At 39.4% G+C, this 25,231-nt stretch overlaps 1 protein-coding gene across 8 annotated transcripts in view; it reads left to right on the forward strand.

Moving 5' to 3' along the window:
* The window catches only part of DNM1L (dynamin 1 like), a 47,670-nt gene that overhangs the window by 21,078 nt on the left and 1,361 nt on the right, over positions 1-25,231 (forward strand). For 5 of the 8 annotated variants that reach the window (XM_039342331.1, XM_039342327.1, XM_039342329.1 and 2 more), the window contains 16 exons: positions 22-68; positions 2,111-2,182; positions 2,757-2,843; positions 3,326-3,488; positions 4,691-4,811; positions 5,861-5,992; positions 10,708-10,914; positions 11,621-11,741; positions 11,921-12,076; positions 13,422-13,511; positions 14,928-15,020; positions 16,128-16,184; positions 16,397-16,474; positions 20,718-20,885; positions 21,176-21,285; positions 22,734-22,893. In XM_039342331.1, the coding sequence (XP_039198265.1) occupies positions 22-68; positions 2,111-2,182; positions 2,757-2,843; positions 3,326-3,488; positions 4,691-4,811; positions 5,861-5,992; positions 10,708-10,914; positions 11,621-11,741; positions 11,921-12,076; positions 13,422-13,511; positions 14,928-15,020; positions 16,128-16,184; positions 16,397-16,474; positions 20,718-20,885; positions 21,176-21,285; positions 22,734-22,893 (1,862 nt within the window). Of the gene's footprint in view, positions 1-21; positions 69-2,110; positions 2,183-2,756; positions 2,844-3,325; positions 3,489-4,616; positions 4,812-5,860; positions 5,993-10,707; positions 10,915-11,620; positions 11,742-11,920; positions 12,077-13,421; positions 13,512-14,927; positions 15,021-16,127; positions 16,185-16,396; positions 16,475-20,717; positions 20,886-21,175; positions 21,286-22,733; positions 22,894-25,231 lie in introns of those variants that run through there. The other 3 variants (XM_039342332.1, XM_039342330.1, XM_039342333.1) reach the window with 2 other exon arrangements.

A 25,231-nucleotide genomic window follows, 5' to 3' on the forward strand; every position in this document is an offset into this window, starting at 1 on the left:
GCCATGATGATCTCTTTTCAGGGATTGATGCTGAAGAATGGGGAAAATTTCTACACACCAAAAACAAGGTAGGCTTTGCTGTTCATGATCTGTAGTAATGAAGAGGATTGCTAGCACCTGCTGTTTAAGATGGCTGAAGTCTATCATTTTGATTCCTCTACAGTCATCCATTAGCATTCAAGGCCACGATGAAAAAGAAATAGAAGATAGAGATGGCCAATGGGTTAGCTCAGAACAAGGTTCTGAAACAGCTTTTTAAGGGGGATCAATGAAAGCATTGAGGGTGAAAATGCAGTTCCTTGAAAATGCCAGGGTTTTCAAACTAGCCATTCATGTGTGCATGAGGCAAATTCTGTGTGATGCTTGGTATAAGTGTGATTCTTGTTTCACCCTGTGGTTTCTGATTCTGGCTGGATCACAGTGTATATATAGGCCATACTTGTTTTAACTATAGCTAATTGAATAAGTGAAGATTAGTCCTGTGTTCAATGTTTTGCTTGCAGACAAGCTAAGCTGGCTTCTTCAAATATTTCCTGTGTTTTCCCAATTTCTGTCTACATTTAGGCGAAATGGGCAATTTGCAAAATCAAACAGGAGTTCTAGGTCCTCTTGTCTATCCTAAATCTGTACAGTTTTGTTGTTTTGTTAGAGAGTGTCATTTTCCCTAATTATGTACTTCAACAATCATAACACAAATTTTGGATAAAGTATTGAAACACCTTCCTTCGAGATTTGCATGTACACTTGCGAGTACTTTAAACAGGAAGGTGTTATCTTAGCAAAATTTGCAGACTGGGCACCCTGTTTTCCCAAATTGTTCCTCTTGAGTTTTGCAGAAAAGCTGCAATGCAGATAATCCTTTGACCTATACCCATTTATTTAACAACCATTTTAAATTACAACTGTGTTGGGAAAAATGGCTTATGACTGGTCCTCACACTTAGGACATTTATAGCATCCTTGTGATCACATGATCAAAATTTGGCATTTGGCAACTGGCATGTTTTTACATTTGTTCCAACATCCTGGAACCATGTGTGATTGCCATTTGTTACCTTCTGAGGAAGCTTCCAACCAGCTTCAGTGGGATAAGCTGGATTCATGTAATGACCATGTGATTAATTTAACCACCATGGTGATTCGCTTAATGGCTGTGGCACAAAGGTCATCAGATTGGCACAATTCACTTAACACTGCATTGCTTAGCAACAGAAGTTTCAGTCTCAATTGTGAGTCATAAGATGAGTACTACCTGTAATGCAACCAAACTACAGCCCCTAACAGAGGAGAAAAAAGTGCAACAGTACGAGCTTCAGAAAACTGCCTTTCATTTCCGAGTGTAGAACAGTCATTCTTGCCCTTGGAAGTTGTTAAAAGAGGGTTTTCTGGCAATAAAAATAAAGCTGTATCTCTCTAATCTTCACCTTCTTCCTCTCAAAACTGACAAGATTGAATGACTCTGTTTTTGGCTTCCCTAGTGCCATGGATTTTCCATCTGTAGTTCAGATTGGGATAGCACTCCCCTCAAACAGAACTGGCCAAAGGGGCCTTTGCCCAGATTAAATTGGAGTGCCAGTTGTGTTATTATCTGGAATAGGAGCCCCTTGTCATAGTCACTCAAGCCACAATCAGCTTGCATGTGGAATATTAAATATATTCTTTCACAATCACTAAGAATCTGGAATAGCAGTTTTGCATCTCTGCTATATGAACTCACTGGTTACCCTTCAGCTTCCAGGTGCTGGTTGTCACTTATAAAGCTTTGATGGCATAGATCCTCGTTATTAGAGAGACCATGTTTTCCCATTGTTTCTGCCCTTCCAGAAAGATAAAACAGAAGTGGGCATGTTCCAGTGATACTCTATGGTACCCAGCTGACGTGCTTCCTGTAACACAACACTTGTCCCTCACTGGAACACTGTCATCCTGTCTGTCAATGTATTAGTCCCTGGGTTATGGCTTTCTTCGTCTTTATTGAATTGGATATATTAACTTGTTAAATAATTATTATGACTTAAGTTGCCTGTAAACATCCAAATAAATAGGCTGACAAGAATAGAGTCACTTGCAAAAGGCTTTCAGCTCCTTTGCTTTTTCATTACTATTTCAGCTCTACACAGATTTTGATGAAATTAGACAAGAAATAGAAAATGAAACTGAAAGGATTTCAGGAAACAATAAGGTAGGCACTCACGTTATTATATTTTGCAAATAAGGATTGCTTCAACGCATGAACTGGAAGCTCCCATTGATCAAATAGTCACACAACATTAATCTTGATTTCTATGTTCAAGTTTCTTTGTCCAGAAACCGAATGTGCCACTGATTATGATGCGCATAGTATCTAAAATTGTAGCTTGGGATGTCATCCCTGGCAGTTTACCCTTGATAGTGCAAAGGTTTGCTTTGTTTTTCCTCTTAGCATTTAAAAAAAAAGGAATTTTTGTCAGTCACATTTAAAGGAAAATGGCATATGAGCCAAGTTTAAGGGGGGGGGAATCTATGTAGAATATTAATGTACTCAGAGTATATAAATTTGTGTGCTAGTTTATGAACAGCTGAGGTCCAGAAGTGCAACTGAAATAAATGGGAGCTTGCTCAGTAAAAATTACAGCAGCTGGTTCAGATATATTGAAATGGCAGTTTTCATAATTTTCAGCCATTGTGATCCCAGTACATCCAGAAGGTGGGAGATGCTGCTTTACCATTAAACCCAACGTTGGTTCTGACATTATTCTTGGCTTCTTTTTCTGTAGGGAATCAGTCCTGAACCAATTCACCTAAAGATTTTTTCACCTAATGTTGTCAACCTGACCCTGGTAGATTTACCAGGAATGACAAAGGTAAGAATATATTAACTGCACTTTTAGGTTTGCAAAATTGTAAGATAGAAAATTATACTGTATTGCACTTATTTTCAAAATGATTCTTACTGGGATCCTAGCTATGTCTACATCATCAGTCTGCACTACTATTTGTGGCAGTATTTCTCAATTTCAGCAACTTTAAAATGTGTGGACCTCAGCTCCCAGAATTCCCCAACCACACGATGCCACACATCTTAAAGTTGCCAAGATTGAGAAATACTTTTCTATGAAGTTCTTTCTTGTAACCCTGCAGCACAGATCTCTTCAAATAGTCATCTTACATGCATTTCCCTAATTGGCATCCTCCACATTGTTTGAATACAACTTTTAACATTGCAGCTATACTAGTTGGAGATTTGGGAAGTTTAAACAAACACTTTTAGTTTCTTATGTGACTCTAAAGAAAAAGATTCATAGGGATTCTCCCTACTCAATTGGTTTAATTTTTTACCTCCTAGGTACCTGTAGGTGATCAGCCAAAAGATATTGAACTTCAGATCCGAGAACTAATCCTTCGCTTCATTAGTAACCCCAATTCAATTATTCTGGCAGTCACTGCTGCCAACACAGACATGGCCACCTCTGAAGCACTGAAAATAGCCCGAGAGGTAGATCCAGATGGTAAGTATAAAGGTATATTCCAGATGGTCTGTCTGTCTCCAGGAAACAATATTTTGAAGCCCAGTTGATAGTTTGATGTCACCTTGCAATAACATCTGTTCTTAGAAAATTCATATTCTCTGTTGAGTCAGTGTATCTTCTGATTGGGAGATTTCAGACAAAAGGCAGGGCTAAGTCCCACAAATTACCGAGAACAGCTGGGAAGGTGTTTTACTGTTCAAGGGTTATTACAGAATTGTATATAAAATGGGGGAGGCGAAATACTCTTTCCCGTGGCTCCCTGCTTGTTTCATTAACTTTATTGACACTAAGTATCAGGCTAGTGTTTCACCAGATTTGAGCCCTCGCTTAATACAAGCCAGGTTTGACCTGGTGAATGGTACCTGGAAGCAGCATAGAATAAATAACAGAATAGGAGGAATGCTTAACCCTGAAGCTTGTTTCACTTTATGAATCCTAGTTTATGAAACTTAGAACAATTGTCTCAAGTCGGGAAGTGTTTTGCTTTGCAAATGTATGCTGTTGTTAATTTATTATATTTTGATGTATTTCTGCTTCCATGTTCTGATTTTGTTTCTGTTTTGTTTTAGTTATTAAACTTTAAAGCAACAGAGATTTGTTTTCAATGCTTTGCTCTGTACAAACTTGCTGCAAATTATCATTAGCTTTTTTACTAAAACGTCTTTGAGACATAGAGAACGTTTCATTTATATCGTTCACTGTTACATTTAGAAATTAAAACATATATTTGTTTAATAAAGATAAACAATTTATACACAATGTACTTCACCACGACAGAGTCGGTATCAAGCCAAAAAGGTCCCAGTTCAAATGTTTTCAGGTTTCCTAGTTTGCTTGGCAGCTCCTATTGGCAGAACAAGCCAAGAGATGGTGATTCAGCAGTCAGTACATTGGCTGGATTATAAGAAACTACAAGTCAGAAAAACTCTTAACCTGGCACTCTGCGTGAGGCAGCTTAGCGTAACTTTACAATTTGCTTTAAATCAGAGAATGGCTCAACATTTAAATAGTGAATTTCCCTTTTGCGTGGCCTTGTTTAATGGGCAACTTTATACCTTTCCCCCCCTTTTCCCCCTTTCCTCCTTGTTTTGTTTTTGCTTTGGGTAGATATTTCCTAGCCTTGAAAAATTAAATACATGACCAGCTTAATGTAAATGACAGTTTTCCTGCCGCTCTGATAGGGCGGCGTACCCTTGCTGTGATCACAAAGCTGGATCTCATGGATGCTGGCACAGATGCCATGGATGTGCTTATGGGAAGAGTAATACCCGTGAAGCTTGGCATCATTGGTGTGGTCAACAGGTGAGTGTGGAGCGGAATGAGAGTTTGATTCTCAAAGAAGTCTTTTTATTCCCACACTCCCAGACATTCATCCCCACATTTTGCCATTAAGGGATCAGTAAAACTATTGCAGGTAGTGGATAACTTAATATTCTCAAACTTTTATGTTGTGTAAACTAGCGGCTAGGAAATATTTCTTTTCTGCAGTCATTTTGAAACAGAAAACACACACCACTGTAGGATGGGACCCAAAATAGAAATAACAATAAATAGCAAGTAACATTTCCCCCTCCCCCGTTAACTTTTCCAACCTTGAAGAAACTGGGCACACACATGTCCTTGCCCTGCATACAGGGCATCCTTTTCCTGCCCCCCACACTCTTTATCCCCAGAAGTGCCTGTTCCTTTGCCTCTGATACAGAAAAGAGATGGGCAACATTTAACAGGTTAGGTGACAACTTGGCCTTCCTGAAGAATGCAAATGGTGATTCACTGGGAGGGGTGAAGTCAAAGTTTGTCAGTAATGCCTTAGTGCTGGGAAACCCAGCTTGGGTCTGATATAAGTAGTGTATTCCTACGTCTGGCATAATGACAAGACAAGGGAAATTGTGACAGCAGATAAGACGAATGAAAGCACAGTTAGGATTTGGCATCATGTAGATCCTATATTGATAAAAGTTTTATGCCAGGTCTGTCAGACAATCATATAGGCCACGGGTGTCAAACTGGCCGTGTCATGTGACGTGTCACGACGTGTCGTGACTTTTTTTGCATTGCCGGAGCTCGGGTGGGCACAGCCTCTGTATGTTGCAACTGGCCCACAGGCCGTCAGTTTGACACCCCTGATATAGGCAAAGCAGCAGAAGTCATATTGTGGTTGCAATTTTGCATGGAAAGCAAAAAAACCCCAAATCCAAAATAAAACACTCTGTTGATAGGCCATCAACAGGAAAAGAATAGGAATAAGATCTAGATCATATGCTGCAATGGTCAATTCCGATTGGTGATGAATAAGATGGGATCTTTTATTAAAGTATTCACAAGAAGTACTTCAACTCATTAACCTGCAGGAGTCAGCTGGATATCAACACCAAGAAGAGTGTGGCCGATTCAATTCGTGATGAATATGGTTTTCTCCAGAAGAAGTATCCCTCTTTAGCCAACCGCAATGGGACAAAGTATCTAGCTAGAACTCTTAACAGGTACAGGGAATTGCTCTGATCTTAAGCTGCAACTTGATTTTTTTCATTATTATTATTATCGTTGTTGTTCCTGTTGTTATTATTATTATTATTAATAATAATAATTAAATTTGCTTTCCCATCTCTGGGCAGTTTACAGCATTAAAATGAAACCATAAATATATGTATAAATGTATAAAATCACAGTAAAATTGCAGTAAAATATGTTATAATTAAAGATGAGGAGAAAATGAGAAGAATACACGGGGTGAGATGGGAACTGATATTAGCAAAAGCAATAGCACTTAGACTTATATGCCGCTCCATAGTTCTTTATATACCGGCCCTCTCTAAGTGGTTTACAGAGTCAGCATTTTGCCTCCCAACAATCTCATTTTACTGACCTCGGAAGGCTGGAAGGTTGAATCAACCATGAGCCGGTTAGGATCAAACTCCTGGCACTGAGCAGTGAGTTAGCTTGCAATACTGCATTCTAACCACTATGCCACCATGGCTCCTGTTAGTCAATCAACCACCTCCAGATTGATATTCCCCCATGGGGCCCCAGTTAGAGAAATTTTTTCTTTTGCTGGTGAGTAATAATAATAACAAAGTGTCAATTCTAGGGACACAGTGTTCTGGGAAAATCTTGAAGAGTTTTTATCAGTGATGCGCAGAGGTAAAATAATATTCTGAGTGCAGAATTATTTTTGCAGTTCTCATATATGCAGGAACACTTGGAAACCTGGCATTTATTATGGATTGATTTTATATATGGGGTTAGCTTTGTGAGGTAAACAAATTGCCAGTTTTAATTTGATTCCTCCCTATCTTGGGAAATTACAAGCCTTTGCTTATAAATGATAGATTTTGAAGTGTATTTAAGTGCTAATTCTGTGTAATAGATAAACTAACATAATTTAATGGAATCCTTGCTGACATATTTCTTCATGTCGTCTATTATACTGTAACTTGGTTTATTTGATACTACCATTACTTCCAAATCAGCATGGTTGCTAATTAAAGAAATAAACAGTTGCAGGGGCCTCTAATTACAGCTCAGTCATATCTGGTTAATGGCATTACTTTTGCACAATTATGCTATATTTCATTGTTTTTTGCCTCCTCAGAGACTCTTCTAGTTGTATCATATCCTGTAAATACTCACTTGATGCCTATCTAGAGAGAGGTCTTATAAGCAAAGGCCATCAGCACCCATTATTTGAAATAGCCTTTCCCTAGAAAGAAAATATGTGCTATCTTTGAAGTGTTTTAAAGATTAGTATTCACACTGGCAACCGGGTAATGATCATTATTATATTGTGCATTTTGTTATTACATTTATCTATTTTTATTGTAATCGCATTTAAATATCCTGTCTGGAGATTGAAAAATATTTTAAATAATTAAAGCTAATCAATAATGTAGCTTATATTGCTAAATACTGTTAGATTTTTCAAATTGTATGTCATGTATAAAAATTAAAGTTTTTGAGGAATGGTCTGGAATGTCTTTTTTTATTAAAAAAATTTTATTTTTTAAACATACAATCATTTATAAAAATACAATAAAATTTTAAAGTAGAAGAAAAAACAAAACAAAACAAAAAAAAGCCTACCCTCCCCCCCATCCCCAACCCCCCTCCCTTCACTTCCCAGAGCAGAATACAGGGTTAATAATAAAAAAAAATTATAATAATTAAAAAAAAGAAAAAAAAAAGAAAAGAAAAAAGGAAAAAAATATCATAATTAACCTTTAACTCCATAACCTATAAAACAATTCTCTATAATATTTAAAATTCATTCATAAAATAAATGAAACTTTTTAATTCCATACTTTTTCTGAATATAATCTATCCACCTTCCCCATACAATAATATATCTTTCTTGTGTATGATCCTTTAAATAAGCAGAAATTTTTGCCATTTCTGCAAAACTAGATACTTTAAATATCCATTCTTCTAAAGTAGGCAAGGAATCTTTCTTCCAATATAAACCTACTAGTAACCTTGCTGCAGTTAATAAATTCAACATCAAAGTAGTTTCTTTTTCATTTAAGTCAACAAAAATACCAAGTAAAAATAGTTGAGGAGTAAACTTTATCTTTTTTCTAAAAATCTTTTGAATGTTCCACCAAATCATAATCCAAAAAGCCTTTACTTTTTTACAATTCCACCAAATATGAAAGTATGTCGCATCATTATTGCCACATCTCCAACATTTGGGCTGTATATTGGAATACATACAAGATAATTTTTTAGGATCTAAGTGCCATCTATAGAACATTTTATAAAAATTTTCTCTCAAATTTTGAGCTTGTGTAAATTTAACATTTCTTATCCAAATTGTCTCCCATAAATCCAATGAGATCGGCTCCTGTATATTCTGAGCCCATTTAATCATACAGTCTTTAACCAATTCTGTTTCCGAATCTAACTCTAATAAAACATTGTATATTCTTTTTATATGAGCCGGACTTTGGTTTTTAGTCTGAATAACCAATTGTCTATCTTCTAGTGTTATTCCCTCTTTCTTGTCTACAGTCCATCTATCCATTATTTGTAAATATTGAAACCATTACTGTAGAATATTTTGCTGCCTTAGTACATCTAGGGATTTCAAATGCCAATTCGAACCAGAACGAATTAACAATTCTTTATACGAGATTTTGTCAAAATTTGTCCCCTTAGAAGTTCCCTCAATTGCATGTCTGGGAATCCCCCAGATAGGTATTTTATAATTTAATCTATAATAATACTTCTTCCAAACACGAAGTAAGGCATTCCTCAAAATATGTGATTTAAAAGTCCGATCAACTTTCTTATTAAAAATTAAATATGCATGCCAACCATATATTAAATCCCAACCTTCCAAAAAAAGAATATCCATATTTGTTAAATTAAGCCAATCACTTAACCAAGTTAGGGCGGCTGCATCATAATATAATTTCAAATTAGGTGCCTTAAGTCCCCCTCTTTCTCGAGCATCCTGTAATATCTTAAATTTAACCCTTGGTTTCTTCCCGGCCCATATAAAATTATTGATACCCTTTTGCCATTCCTCCAAATTTGCCTCTTTTTTAAGAATAGGTATCATCTGAAACAAAAAAAGAAACTTTGGTAGAACATTCATTTTTACAGCTGAAATTCTCCCCAACAATGACAATTGCAATTTTTTCCAATCTCTTAAATCCTTTTGGACTTTTGCCCATAGTGGTTCGTAATTGTTCTTATACAATTTTCCATTTGAAGCAGTTAGATATACTCCCAAGTATTTAACCTTTTTTACCATCTGAAAACCTGTGGCTTTAATCAAACTTTCCCTTTCTTTAACTGACATATTCTTAGATAATATCTTAGTCTTATAATTATTAACTTTAAAACCAGAAACATTCCCATACTGTGTTATAAGTTCTAACAAACCATCAATCGCCTGATTCGGTTGTTCCAAAATTAAAACCAAATCATCCGCAAATGCCCGCAATTTATACTCATTCTTCCTTATCTTTACACCCTTAATTAACTTTGATTCCCGAATCTGAATCAATAAAATCTCCAATGTTAAAACAAATAGCAATGGGGATAATGGACATCCTTGTCTTGTCCCTTTTTGAATATTAAAATTCTCAGTCAATCCCCCATTTACAACAATTTGTGCAGATTGCTGCTGATATATAGCTTTAAGTGCATGTAAAAAATTATCCCCAAAATTCATTTTCTCTACCAAAGAAAATAAAAATTGCCAGTCCAATTGATCAAAAGCTTTTTCAGCGTCCAAAAAGATAAAAGCCACAGGAATCTGATTATTCTTATCCAAGTACTCAATTAAATTAATAATTTGTCTAACATTATATTTCATGTATCTCCCTGTTATAAATCCTGCTTGATCACTATGAATCAAGTCTTTCATAACCTGCATTAATCTATTTGCCAAAATTTTTGTAAAGATCTTATAATCAACGTTCAATAATGAAATTGGCCTATAATTCTTAGGCTCTGTAAGATCCTGATCTTCCTTCGGAATCAATGATATAAAAGCTCTTTTCCAAGAAGGAGGAACTTGCGTACCCAACAAAATACTATTAAAGAGTTCCTTTAATGGCTCTATCATTTCTTCAAGTAAGATCTTATAATACCTAGAAGTCAATCCATCTGTTCCAGGAGACTTTCCAACCTTTAACTGCTTAATAGCTAAACCAATTTCCTCCACAATAATTAAACTATTCATCCCATTTTGTTGTTCCTCTGAAAGTCTAGGAAAATGTACTGATTGTAAATATTTATCTATATCCAAACCCCTTATATTATCACTTGAATATAATTTTGTGTAAAAGTCCAAAAAGCTTTTTCTAATCAGATCTTGCTGAAAGACCTCAGTACCTTTATATTTTACTTTCTCTATGATTCTAGCTTTCTGTTTCTTTTGTAACTGATAAGCCAACCACCTCCCAGGCTTATTCGCATTGCAAAAAGTATTATGTCTCATATACGACAGATTGGTAGCCACCTGATCTGCCTGGTCTGGAATGTCTTAGTGAAATACTTTAGTCTACTATTAAATTCATAGCTTTTTCTTTCAAAAATCTCAGATATTTCTCAGTCAAAAACTGTTGGCATTCAGCACTCCTAGAACTTCATTTGTTTAATAGCCAAAATGTGGAATGAAAACCTGAACAGATTGCATGCTTAAATCATCTTTCTAACAAGTTTCTTTTCCCCCTTCAAACTTTGCTTTTAGGCTACTCATGCATCACATTAGAGATTGCTTACCTGAACTGAAAACCAGAATCAATGTTTTAGCTGCCCAGTACCAGTCTCTGCTCAACAGTTATGGAGAACCAGTAGATGATAAGAGTGCCACATTATTGCAGCTTATTACCAAATTTGCCAGTGAATATTGCAACACCATTGAAGGGACAGCAAAATACATAGAGACTTCAGAACTGTAAGCAAATGTTACAGATTTTGCTATAGAGGATAGTCTTTCTAGATGGATACATACTTAAATTCAAGTAATTCTTGCTTAATGTCTGCTTGTTCAGCAACTGTTAAGCAGCAGTGAACAAGAGGTAATTATAGGTAGTCCTCGACTTATAACTTGTTGCTTAGTGACTATTCAGAATTAAGATGGACTTGATCTGGATTCAAAGTTTCAATGGTTCTTTCCCCACCTCCTGCCCCAGTCTCATGACTTCATTATGGTCATAAGTTGAGGATTATCTGCACAACTGGTTCTCGTAGTTGTGGCTGTCTCAGCATCCGATGGTCACATAATTGCCATTTGCGATCTTTCCTGCCAGCTTTTGAGAAGCAAAGTCAAAGGGGAAGCCAGCAAGAGGTTGCAGATGGCAGTCACGTGGTCATGGGGTGCTATAACTTCACAGAATTGATCTAACAATGGCAACCGAGACTGCTGGAACTGTTGTTGTAAGTTGGTACAATCACGTAACATTACACATTACAACTACTATATGTTGTTTAGCAAAGGAGTTCCCGGTCCCAATTATCATTGGTAAGTGGGTCCTCATTGGTAAGCTTACCTGGTTAGTAAGTTTCTAAAACTTGAATTGAAATGTGCTGTCCTCACAAAAATTAAGTACATATAATACAATTTGGCTTACTCGTTTCCTGTTTCTTTTCCCATCTTTTAGGTGTGGCGGAGCTAGAATTTGCTACATTTTTCATGAAACCTTCGGGCGCACCTTAGAGTCTGTGGATCCATTAGGTGGCCTTAACACCATTGACATCTTGACTGCCATTAGAAATGCTACTGTAGGTATTATCCTTTTACAACTACTCAGTAAGATACTTTTTCTCGTTAAAATAGATACTCTGTGGTCGGGGTGTTGTTGTTGTTAATAATGGAATGATCTGCCCAATGTTTCATTGCCCCGTTCAGTATAGTGAAGTCTGATAACAAAACAGTAACTCATTGCTTTCCTTTTGATCAGGGTCCCCGGCCTGCGTTGTTTATACCTGAAGTTTCATTTGAATTGTTAGTAAAAAGGCAAATCAAACGCTTGGAAGAGCCCAGCTTACGATGTGTGGAACTCGTTCATGAGGAAATGCAACGGATTATTCAGCACTGTAGCAATTACAGTACTCAGGTAAAAGAAGGAGCTGTGTATGCTGTTATAGCTTGACATAATCTGGCACTTCAGAAATCTCTGCTAGGGCTATCAAAGTAATGCATCTGTAACGTATAATTTATTTGGCGATAAAGGATAACTCTTTTCATTAAGGAGAAAAATGTCCTAGAGGCTGTGTGCATACTTGGACACAGGGGTATCTTTTTAGTATAGACGTGCAAGCAAATTCTTTGCTTTGCTGTCCCTTACATAGTATAGTTGCCTCAAATTATTCTGGACAAATTCTATAATTGTCAACCAGAATGTTTGTTGATAACATTGGCTGAAAGTCAGTGTTCCATAACGTCAGATTGGGAAAGGGCTGGTATATCTTAAATATGTTCCTGTGGAGACACTTGGAGAAAGAAGCATGAGGAGTGCATAAAGTAAGAGTACAGCACTGCCCTGTTCCATTCTGTCACAGTTCTCTTTTACATTATATTTGAACAGCCTGACACAATGGTCAGATATGGGAGATTCCATTCTATACCTTACAATGAGCGTCTCTGCATTTGCGGAGCAGCAGAGGTAGAAGACTTGGCTCACATACTATTTGATTGTTGCCTGTACAAGAGGGTGAGAGACAGGTACCTCAGTCTATATACCAAATGAATGACTCATTGGGATCCCCATACCAAAACAATTTACCTCATGTGCGGCCAGAACTTGAAAATAACATTTAACGCAGCACAGTATTTAAACAAAATGGTTCAGTTGAGATCCCTATATGTGGGACTGATCGGGGTAGATTGCAAGGGTGACTCCAAGATATATTTTTATCATATTTTATCTATTTTAATTTCATTTTAGACTGTATTTTACTCTAATTTCATTTTAAGTCGTATTTTACTCTAATTGCATTTTAAACTGTATTTTATCAAAGTTCATTTTAAATTGCTTTTATCAAACTTTGGTAATGTTTTGTTGCTGGAACTTTACACTTTGATATGGCCCAGGGGCTAATCAATAAAGGTTTATTATTATCTTTTACATTTTAGAGGTAAGAGGATGAGCATGTCAGAAGGAGTCCTACTTCCACTCTGTTGAGATAATTAGAGAATAGTAATTGACAACAGTATAGTGAGATGGATTCCTCTAAGTGGAACTCAGGCAAAACTCCTTTAGATTTGCTGTTGAAATGAAGGCTACAACCAGGGTCCGGGGAGCCATTTGGAGGCACTCAGTGGTTTCTGCTGGTTTATGGGAATTACATTATTTATGAAGACCAGTTCTTCTGGAAACTAAATATTCTAGGTCATTCATTTTGACCATTCTGTTTTTGATTATAGCAAATGAAATCCTGTGCTGTTTTGCTTGTATTCAGGAATTGCTGAGATTTCCTAAACTCCATGATGCCATTGTTGAGGTTGTGACCAGTCTTTTGCGTCGAAGGCTACCAATTACAAATGAAATGGTAATCAGGGTGGAGATTCTTGTATTATGACATATTTGGTTGCATGAAAACATGTTAGATATTATGAGATATCACTATGAGGTTTGTTGCTGAAGAATTATTTTCGTATCAAATAGTTTTGCAAGTGACAGCTACAATTTTTATAGAAGTATATAAAATAGGCTTCCTTCATAGGACTTAAGTTTGTTATATCCTTATATGGTAATGAACTTCATTATATTCAGTACATGAGTGTTATGACCGGGGGCTGGGCACAGAAGCAACACAGCTGAAGTGAAGGGTTAACTCCCTTTTATTGCTCCAACTTTCCCCCAAAATTCCCATCGTTCACTGCAAGTCCAAGAGCAAGCTCTAAACACGCACACACACCTCCAATAGTCCCTGGGTACTAGAAGTCCAGGGCAGCAGCACAGTTCACTGCAAGTCCAAGAGCCAAAGCTCTAAACACACACACACACACACACACACACACAAACACACACACACACACACACACACACACACACACACACACACACACACCGCCAATAGTTCCTGGCTGCTAGAAGTCCAGGGGAGCAGCACAGTTCAAGAAGCTTGGTCACTGGGAGTCCTCGTTGTTTGCTGAAACTGCAGCATAACCTGGAGCAGAGCTGTGTCACTGCGAAGTAAGGCAGGGCAGGGCAGGGCAGGGCAGGGGTGGCTAGAAAAATGCACTTGTTTCCAACAAAAGCCCCTCCCCACAGCATCTCTTTAAATCCTATTCCTCAGTTGAGCCTTGTGAAGAGGGGCGGGGCACCCTCCTTCTGAGTAGTCGGGTTGTTCTGCACTGACTCTGTCTCCTCTACATTTTCCATGCTCAGGGATCGGTCAGGGGAGGCAGTTGCTCATTTCCGGAGCTCCCTCGCTCCTCTGCTGCCTGCCCTGTCCATCTCCTCCCCCCTCGCTCGGTCATCCTGCACTTTCTTTTCTTTCCCCTGGCGACCCTTCCGAGGCCCAAGGGACCCAGGACTGCCTCATCGTTCTCCTCCGATCATTCCTCCTGAACCAGAGAGACAGCGCCATCTCCCTCTGTGGGTCCTACCTCCATCTCTTCCTCCTCAGACCCGGGCTCTGATGGGGCCATGACAACGGGGTCATTTATAGATGGAGGGCTTAATTCTGAATCAAATGTACTTGATTCAGAACTTGACTTTACATTTTATTTATAAAATTTTGATCTGCATTAAAGGCTGCAAAGTATAGAAATATATGTGGCATAAATTTTGAGAACTATAAAATCACTTTGAAACAAAGAAAACAAGCAACTTACAAAAATCTATCATGAAAAATCAGCTGAGAAGAAATATTTTTGTTCTTGATGTAGTGTTGAAGTTTTGAAATTATTTTTCAATAGAATTAAAGTTTTGATTTTTTCTCTCTTTTATTTTTTTCTAGGTTCACAATTTAGTAGCGATTGAATTGGCTTATATCAACACCAAGCATCCAGATTTTGCAGATGCTTGTGGGCTAATAAACAATAATATAGAGGTAAAGGAGAAAATATAATCTTTTCAAATGTTTACGATACATTATTAAACTTACTAGATTTTCATATCAACTACTGAGGGTAGAGTCTTTGTTTGCCTGATTGGGAATATTAGCTAAAACATAAATTATCATCTTGCCTGTGTGCCAGAAACACCTGTGCCTCCAATTCTTGGAGGTAGAACAGGCTGCAAGTCATTAGGAGAACATGGTTCAGACATCTTTAACTGGTTAGAATACAGTTATGGTTCCAATAGATGAGGCCAAATAAAACCGAACTCCAGGCTTGAGGTTTCCTCTGAGAACATGTTTATTGGATACAAAGTATCAGCATGGTCAAAAGTGAAACCAAGACTAAAATTCCCTCCCAGAAGCAACAGTAATACAAAGTTACAGACCCATCCCACTGGCTATGTAATTAACTACGTTTCCCAATAACACATCCAGGTGGCCTTTCTAATACTAAAAGTATCCTCCCCAGCTGAGGGAAACAGAAATGACCTTGGTTCCCACGGGATAGAAAAATGTTTAGTCTAATAGAAAACGTCCCATTTGTGGCAACAGGAAGCAAGGAAAATGGCTTTGGTCAGGTCGGCTGCAGGCTAACTCTGCCGACAGCCAGGAGTTAGATCCTAACTGGCTCAAGGTTGATTCAGCTTTCCATCCTTCCAAGGTCAGTAAAATGAGGACCCAGAGTGTTGGGGGCAATATGCTGATATTGTAAACTGCTCAGAACGTGCTGTAAAACACTATCAAGTGGTATAAAAGTCTAAATGTTAGTGCTATTGCTACTAACTCATCTTTAATATATTTAACTCTTTCTCAGTTTGCAGAAATCATGCTTAGATAGGTGTGTGCCTTTGAGTCAGTATGGACTCCTGGAGACTACCTGGGCTAGTCTCTGCAGTTTTTTTGGCAAGATTTTCAAGTTTGCCAATGTCTTCTTCTTAATGCTGGGAGAAAATGACTGGTCCAAGGCCAATCAGTTTGTTTTGTGTTTAAGGGAGGACTAGAACGTAAGGTCTCCCGGTTTCTACCCTAATGCCTTAAGAATCAGGATTTGATTGCTCTTTGACAGCTAATTTCTAATCACACATTTTTGTCTTAAAGGAACAAAGGCGGAACAGATTAGCTAGAGAGATGTCTTCTCATGGATTACGGGACAAGGTGAGTATGTGTCTGATACATAAAACTGACAGTATGTTTTGTAAATGCCAAACAGCTTTTTTTCCCCCAAGGTGGTCCAAATTGCTGTTTAGTGTACCTCTGTTTCCGAGAAACAGCAAGTAAGGGGATAAAAGAAACTGATTAAACTTAACAAACAAGGTATTGTCAAGCAGTACTGATATCCTTCTCTGCCCTTCTTGCCTTTTTTTTAGTCCATTAAGCCTCCTGGTGTTATGCCACCATCTTCCCAGGAGACTTCTGCTGCTGGTTCTGCTGAGGTTGATGGCAAGGTCTGTCTCTCTTTCTTCTAAGCATGCATGCTTAGTTATTTTGTGCTGAACTTTGGTCAGTTGAGCATGATTCTCAGAAACGGCTAATGTGATTGTTCAGAATTCATAGTTCAGGTTGATTGTGTGTCTTCAGGTGTTAGTTTATTGAATAAGGGTAATGGGTTTCACCTTGGTACTAGGCAGCTCTGTGGTTGTTTAGTGGTTATAATGGCCACACCTAGCTGGCTTTGTTGAATGAAAGCTAAGTAGAATAGGATCTAGGAACTAGTGTCTTTGGATAGGAGGCTGTTAGAAAAGCTTGGGGCTTCAGACTAAAATAGGAAATTAAACAACAAAACAGGAAGCCTGAAATGTGAAACCACTTCCACATTGATGTCAAGAAAATTACATGAATGTTTCTAGGCTCCAGAAGTTGATTCTGACTCATGAATCTTTACCTTTTTACCTCAGTGTTTGTTATGACCTAGGTGGTCAAGGCAAGGCAGGCCTCTAGAGAGTCCTTTATTCCTATAAGTAAATGTTTCAACAAACAGCCCTCCAACGACTGGTGAGGCTCCACCTCACGCTACCCCGAAGGCAGCCACCCTCAATTCCCCAAACAACAGCCAAACAAAGAAAGTCCACAGAATAAGAGCATGCTCATAGGGCAAGATCCAGGGTCCCAAGTCCAGTTCATCCAGCTAAGTGAGCCCATAAGGCAAACTGTAGTCCGTGAGGCAAAGGCAGTCCTCAGGGCAAAGACAAGATATAGGGCAAAAGGCAGTTCTCAAGGCAAGGCAAGGCAAAAGGACATAAAGCAGTGCCACAAGAAAGGCAAGGTACAGGACAAAAGGCAGAAGGTAGTCCTCAAGGCTAGGCAAAGCAAAAGGTGAAAAACAGTCCTCAAGGCAAGGCAAAAGGCACAAGTCAAAGCTGGGAGAATGTAAATCAATTGTTCCTGGCAAAGACTAACTCCCCAAGGCTTCTCCTTAAGTCAGTCCACTCCAAGTGTTCCTTGTGAGGAGGGGTGGGGCAACCTTCTCTTGAATAGCCTTGCAGCCCTTCTCTGAGCTTGCCTACGCTCTGCTCTCCTTGCCCTTGGATTGAGTGGAGTAGGCAGCTGTTCCACATCAGAGGTGATCTGCTGCCTCTCAGCACCATGGCCTGTCAGCAGTCGATCCTCCATTGGGTCTGTGAGCGCAGGCAGCTCTTCGTCTGGTCGACCACCTCCCCCAATGCTGAGGGGCCTGGGACAGCATCGTCCTCAGCCCCTGGTCTCTCCAAACATTCCCAGGGAGATGTGCCATCCCCATCGGACGATCCCAGATCCAATTCCTCCTCCTTTTCTGAATGGGGCTCCAATGGGGCCATGACAGTGTTTACCTCAGTGTGAAGTTATCGTGACCATACAGGTAGTCCTTATGACAATAATCGAGTCCAAAATATCCATTGCTAAGCTATGCAGTTTTACCCCATTTTATGACCTTTTTACCTCATTTGTTAAGTGAATTACTGCAATCATTAAGTGAATCGTGGTCATTAAGTCAGTTTCTCCCATTGACTTTTGCTCGTTGGAAGCTGGCTGGGAAGATCATACACGTGGTGGTCACATGGCCCTGGGACAGTGCAACTGTTATAAACACATGCCTGTTGCCAACTGCCCAGATTTTGATCATGTCACCATGGGGATACTGCAATGGTCATAAGTGTGAAAACTGGTCATAAGTCCGGTTATATTTGATATTGGGAAAGAGATTTAATTTTAATTCTTGTTGTCATTAGAAGCTGAACCTCTGGGATAATTCTTATTTAAAAATGACAAGTTTTAAGAATTAAATTGTATGATTGCTACAAGTATATATACCTTGCACTTAAAGTCAAGTTAATTGTGTACGTGTAAATCTGTGTACCTGCATGTTCAAATTGAATCATACTTTCTATCGGAGACAGTAAATAGTGATACAAAGTTAGTGGAGATGAGACTTTTTTTTATAATTATTCTGGAGAAATTAACTGTGTTAAGCTTATTTTAGGATTTAGACCATTTTTTTTCATGCATTTTCACTCAGCCTGACAGTAAATTGTTGCTGCTGAAATTAAAAGAAATTCTGGGGGCTTTGAAGATTGTAGTTTTCACCTACAGGTTTACAGATCTGCATGTTTGGGAGTGTTGGTTGGACTAAAAGCCATTGTACATTTGCAAGGATCAGTCTGAGCCTTTACCTCTTCTGTGTTGTTTGGTGATACTGTACCATTGTCTTCCAGGGGACCATAAAGACTTCCCCAAAACATTGGCCTAGGATGGGACTTCAGCCAGGAGGTTGTTTGGTCCGACTTCGGGGGTGTACTTTGTTTTTAGCTATGTTTTAATGGAAGTTGTGAGCTGCCTAGAATCGTTATTTCAGATAAGAAGCCATATAAATCCTATAAAATACAATGCATTCAGAAAGTATTCAGACCCCCTTCACTTTTGTCAATTTTGTTATGCTGCAGCCTGCTTCTATAGTTGTTGAAATTCACTTTTTTCTCATTAATCTACACTCAGTACCCCATAATGACAAAGTGAAAACAGAATTTTAGAATTGTCTGTAAATTTATTCAAAAGAAAAAACTGAACTATCGCATTGGCATAAGTATTCAGACCCTTTGCAACAACACTTGAAACTTAGCTCAGGTGCCTCCCTTTCTCTTGATTATTGCTGAAATGTTTCTACATCTTGATTGGAGACTACCTGTGGTAAACTAAATTGATTGGACATGATTTGGAAAGGCACACAACTTTCTATAAAAGGCCTCACAGCTGACAATGCATACTGTAGCAGAGCAAAAGCCATGAGGTCAAAGGAACTGCCTGCAGAGCTCAGAAATAGGATTATTGCAAGGCATAGATCTGGGGAAGGCTACAATAAAATTTCTGCTGCACTGAAGGTTCCTAAGAGCACAATGGCCTCCATAATTCTCAAATGGAAAAAGTTTGGCACAACCAGGACTCTTCCAAGAGCTGGTTACCCGGTCAATCTGAGCAATAGGGGGAGAAGGTGACCAAGAGGTGACGAAGAACCCGATGGTAACTCTGACTGAGCTCCAGAGATCCTGTGTGGAGTTGGGACAGAGTTCCAAAATGACAACCATTACTGCAGCCCTCCAGCGATCTGGGCTTTCTGGCAGAGTGGCTGGACAGAAGCCTCTCCTCAGTGCAAAACATATGAAAGCCTGCTTGGAGTTTGCAAAAAAGCACTTGAAGGACTCTCAGACTTTGAGGAACAAGATTCTCTGGTCTGGTGAAACCAAGATTGAATTGCTTGGCCTCAATTCTAAATGTTATGTCTGGAGGAAACCAGGCACCGCTCATCACCTGCACAATATCATCCTAACAATGAAGCATGGCATTATGCTGTGGGGGTGTTTTTCAGCAGCAGGGACTGGGAGACTGGTCATGGTTGAGGGAAAGGTGAATGGAGCAAAGTCCAGGGATATCCTCAGTGACAACCTATTCCACAACAGTGCTCAGGAACTAAGACTGGACTGAAGGTTCACTTTCCAACATGACAACAGTCCTAAGCACACAGCCAAGACAACATCAGGAGTGACTTAGGAACAACTCTGTGAATGTCTTAAAGTAGCCTAGCCAGAGCCCTGACTAGAACCCTATTGAACATATCTGGAGGGACTGACAATGGCTGTCCACCGATGGTTACCATCCAACTTGACTGAGCTTGAGAAAATTTGCAAGGAAGAATGGCAGAAAATCTCCTAATCCAGGTGTGCAAAGCTTGTTGCGTCATACCCAAAAAAAACCTCAAGGCTGTAATTGTTGCCAAAGGTGCCTCAATAAAGTACTGAGTGAAGGGTGTGAATACTTAGGTCAATGTGATATTTCATTTCATTTCTTTTTAATAAATTTACAGACATTTCTAAAATTCTGTTTTCACTTTGTCATTATGGGGTACTGAGTGTAGATTAATGAGAAAAAAATGAATGTCAACAACCGTAAAATCAGGCTGCAGCATAACAAAAGTGACAAAAGTGAAGAGGGTCTGAATACTTTTCTGAATGTGACATACTTCTGTCACATCAATCTCTGAAGAGAGTTAAAAGGATAAAATAAAAGGGGTAGTGGGAAGAGTGAACACCTTACATTTCTTAGTGATGGAATAGGAAAATTGAGTAAATTGACTGAACAAAATTGGAGGAAATGTTCAGGTAAGCATTTGTCTCACAAATAAGGGGTTGAGTTTGCATATTATATCTTTCTTTGAATTAGGCATCTCTTGCTTCTGGAGAAGGAATTCCAGAATCTGGAACTGGCAATTGGAGAGGAATGCTGAAATCATCAAAGACAGAAGAGATATTAGCAGAGGAAAAATCCAAACCAGTAACAGTTTTACCTGCCAGCCCTCAAAAAGGCCATGCTGTAAACTTGCTAGATGTGGTAAGTTCCTACACGAGCCTGACTAAGTAAAGCTAAAATTTAGTAGAAGATGAAGAACAAGTTATTGATCACAAGTATTCTATTACAATGAAGAGAACTCATCATTTGAACTATTTCTGAGATTAAGCTGTAAGTTGCCTTGACTCTGTCTGATTTGACAGTTTTATGAACCAATAATAATAATAGCAGTATCCTATTCAAAAATCAGGTCAGCGTTTACCAGTGTTATTTATTATACCTATTACAGTTAATATATTTGTGTCATTTGTGATGTTCTGCTACACTCCTAGCCTGTTCCTGTTGCACGCAAGCTTTCAGCCCGGGAACAAAGAGATTGCGAAGTGATAGAACGTCTCATCAAATCCTATTTCCTAATTGTCAGGAAGAACATTCAAGACAGGTAAGCTATATTAAAACTCCAAGAAGCTTGCATTGTGATAGTTGCAACTTGCATCCATGATCACAGGAATGTTTTGATGGCAGTCTTTTCTGCAGACCTAGACACAGCTAGGTTGATTTGAATGCAGGCCTTCAATTTGCTTCCATTTTAGTTCCTCATGCTGAGAATTTAAGCAAATAATGATTCTAAAGCAGGAGTAAACCACTCTTGGGGTGGGGGTGGGAGCAGAGGGAAAATGTTTTGAGATCACTTACATCCCAGCCACTCTTTCACTTATTTCCTGAGCAGACATTTAAAACAAGCACTCGTCTGCAACCTCCTGCCCGTTCTAAGTTTCTAAAAATGTTCATGGGGCTAGTATTGAGGCTCAGAAGCATTGCCCTGCTGGAGAGTGGCGCTTCACTCAACAGCATGTCAGTTTCTAGTGCTGGGCACAAGCCCATATTTCAAAGGCATAATATGATTCAGTAGCCAGGTACATTGAATGAATACATAGAAATAGAATCTTAAAGCAATTGCAGTTTTCTTCTGGCTTGCTGTTATCTTCTGCAGCTTTTATAGGATTCCAGAAAAATATGTGCTCGCTTTAAAAAGTTCTTGTCTGGTAGGATATGCATGCCAGCACAAGCTCCAATCATATTTTACCTTTCAGATCTGGATTGCTGTCCAATTCCTAACAATTTTTTGGCTTTGAAAAAGATAAAAGATAAACTGGTAGACCCAGTTGGAGGAGTGAGGCAAGGAATCCACTGTCGTTAGGGGAGATCATCATACTTTTACAGTGCCATGCTTGCCTCCGCTTCAACTCCCCCCCTTGCCTATCCCCCCCCCTCGTTCTTTTGGCCACTTTGTGCTCCATTGCTCTTGCTGTCCCCAGCTGACCTTCATCGTCTTCCTCCTTCCCCTGCTGATGAGGTGTGCCTGGCATAATAGCTGCTGACCTGATGATGGAACACCTCATCAAGGCGAAAGTCAGATGGGAGCGACAGGTGGTGGAGCGTAGGGCAGCCGGAAGGGCAAAGATGGAGACAGATGGGCAGGTGGGGGGAGTTGAAGCAAACCCTGAGGTCATAATTGTGGGCAAATTGCTAGGTACCTGAATTTTGATCATATGACCACAGAGCTGCAATGGCTATATCAGGGGTAGGCAACCTTGGCTCTTTTATGACTCGTGGACTTCAACTCCCAGAATTCCTGAGCCAGCATGGCTGGTTCAGGAATTCTGGGAGTTGAAGTCCACGAGTCATAAAAGAGCCAAGGTTGCCTGCTCCTGGGTTATACTACAGGCCACATCTCTGACTTTTCTTGTGCTTTGATTGTTCACTTCTAGGACTGCAGAAACACATGTAACTGTTTAAAGAGAGATTTCCCTTTCTTTTCTGACCTTAAAGCAGTTTATTTTCAGAAAGGTGCATTAGTATGCTTGAACTGTTGCTGTTTGTTTTCAGTGTGCCAAAAGCAGTGATGCATTTTTTGGTGAACCACGTGAAAGATACTCTTCAGAGTGAGCTAGTTGGACAGCTGTACAAAGCTTTACTGCTGGATGATCTTTTAACTGAATCAGAAGACATGGCTCAGCGCAGGAAGGAGGCAGCTGACATGTTACAGGTACACAGACCTTTTGCTGAAGGTTTAAATCTGAAGCATTATAAATCTGTACACATTTGGTTTTGTTCTATGTAGATTCTAGATACAAGGGTGAGCACAGAAACAATCTTTTTTAGGACAATAAATTCAGTGGTAATTCAGAAAAGGGGCAAAGTAGTTTTGTAATGTAAAAATCTGTTTTCTGGCCCAATGCCTAGATTAGCCTTTCTCTATCTTTTTACCCTGAAGGAACCCTTGGAATAATTATCAGGTCTAAGGGAACCTCTCCATGAAAGTTATTAAAGGAAGTCCTCGACCTACAACTGTTAGACGTTACGATGGGTCCTGAAAAAGCTATTTATGACCTGGATTCAGAGTTCCAACATCATCTCCCCCCCCCGGTCACATGACTACATTTGGGGTGCTTAAGAACCAGCCCATATTTTCTGCTGTTTGCAGTTTCAGATGACTGTAATTTATGACGTTTTTGTAGGAAACTGAAATTTACTTCCAGTTTCTGGCAAAAAAACAGCCTGTTATGAACAATGGGTTTGCGTAACGACCACCACAAAAATCATAAAATTGTGGATCGTCACACGATCCACTTTACAACTATCATTGCTTAAGACCAACATTATGATTGTAGTTGAGGACTACTTATATACCGATAGCTAGCACTGCTTGGCATATGAAGGTCAAAAAATGAAGTTTTTTATTTCAATCACAATCTCTTGCAGAATCCTAGCTCTAAAGCATAAGCAAAAGGTAAAGGAATCCTTGCGGATTTTATTCTGCTAGTTGTTGCTGATGATAGGGGGCAGTGCTCACCTCTGTTTCAAGGCCATTGAGCCAGCGCTGTCCGAAGACATTTCCGTGGTCATGTGGCCAGCATGACATCACAGAGTGCTACTGTCATGCCTCTATCCGAGCCTGACTCTGAGGATGACATGGAATTTCCTGCTGAGGCCCAGGAGGGGTGTCTGTGGCTTCAGAGGACTGTGGGGAGGAACAGGCTGAAGCAGGCCAGGGCCCTTCAAGTTTGGAACAGGGAAGGCAGAGCTCAGGCGAGGAGCAAGGCCCCTCCCCACCAGATCCCAGAGCAAGGAGAACAGAGAGGAGGCAGGCTCACTTGCTTGGGAGGAGAGGTCAAGCCCCACTTCACAACCCACTTCACAACGGAGGCAGGGGAGGAGAGCAGGGGAGGAGAGCGGAGGCAGGGGAGGAGAGCGGAGGCAGGGGAGGAGAGTGTCACGCCCCACTTCACAAGGCACACCTGGGGAATAGGTATTTAAGAAGACGCTATGGGGTGGGGCATTTGCCGGGAACAAACGTGAGCTCTTGTGATGTGAGCTCTTGTACCTGGACTCTTTGTATTTTGGATCAAGTTTGTTTCCTGCTGAGTTTTCCTTGCTGTCTTCAGTTTTGCAGTTTGCAGGTTACAGGCAAGCTGGGCGTTGAAAAGATCATACTTTGTTTGTTATCTGTTTTACTTTAAAGAACTGTTTAACTCCGTTGACTGTTTTATTGAACTTGTGCCAGCATATGTGGGGGCTGTTGGGTGAACGTTGGCAGCGCTTACAAAAACAATTATTCTGACCCGCTAATTGCTTTGCCTCCGTTCGGGGCCCTGGGTCATCACAGCTACCTTCTCACCAAAATGGTACTCGCATTTGCATACTTTCAAACTGCTAAGTTGGCAGGGCAAGGACGGGAGTTCACCCCATTGTATGGGCGCTTGGGTCTCAAACTTGGGCTGCCGGCTGTCCAGTTATTAAGCTCAGCATCTTAACCGCTGAGCCACCGCATTGCCCCTGTAGCATAAATAATCTCCCAAATTTTAAATCCTATTTTTCCTATAAATGTCCTGCCATGCAGAAAGTATGTACTTCCCTAGCTCTTGTAATTTCTATTTCTGTTATTTACTTTTACTTTCAAGTAAGCATGATATAACTGAGTTGCTAGAACAGTAATAGGGAAGTAATTACTGTAAATGCATTTAAATGGACCATAATGCTCATGGGGATCAAATTATTTGAGTTTTTATTAAATTAACTCTCCCCTAGCATTAGCTTCTTTAAAGTAACCTAAATAACCCAACTGAGCATTTGAATCCATAATAGAAGGCAAAGTCTATATAAAATAGTGAGCAAATTTTGAGGGGCCAGCATCTCCGTCTCCCTCCTTCCTGCATGTTCAATATCTTTCTTTCTTTCTAGAGAAGTCAGTGAAGATACAATAACATCACAGGAAAAATCCGAGCCACAGTTTTTTTTCTTGATTTTACAATGTTTAATATATTCCTTTTCCTACAAAATTGCAGTACTATTATTGAGCAGAATGATTAAGGGTGTCCTAAGAG

This window comes from Crotalus tigris, unplaced genomic scaffold (assembly GCF_016545835.1).
Source record: "Crotalus tigris isolate CLP2741 ecotype Arizona unplaced genomic scaffold, ASM1654583v1 scf7180000017789.496130, whole genome shotgun sequence".
Taxonomy (NCBI): Eukaryota; Metazoa; Chordata; class Lepidosauria; order Squamata; family Viperidae; genus Crotalus; species Crotalus tigris.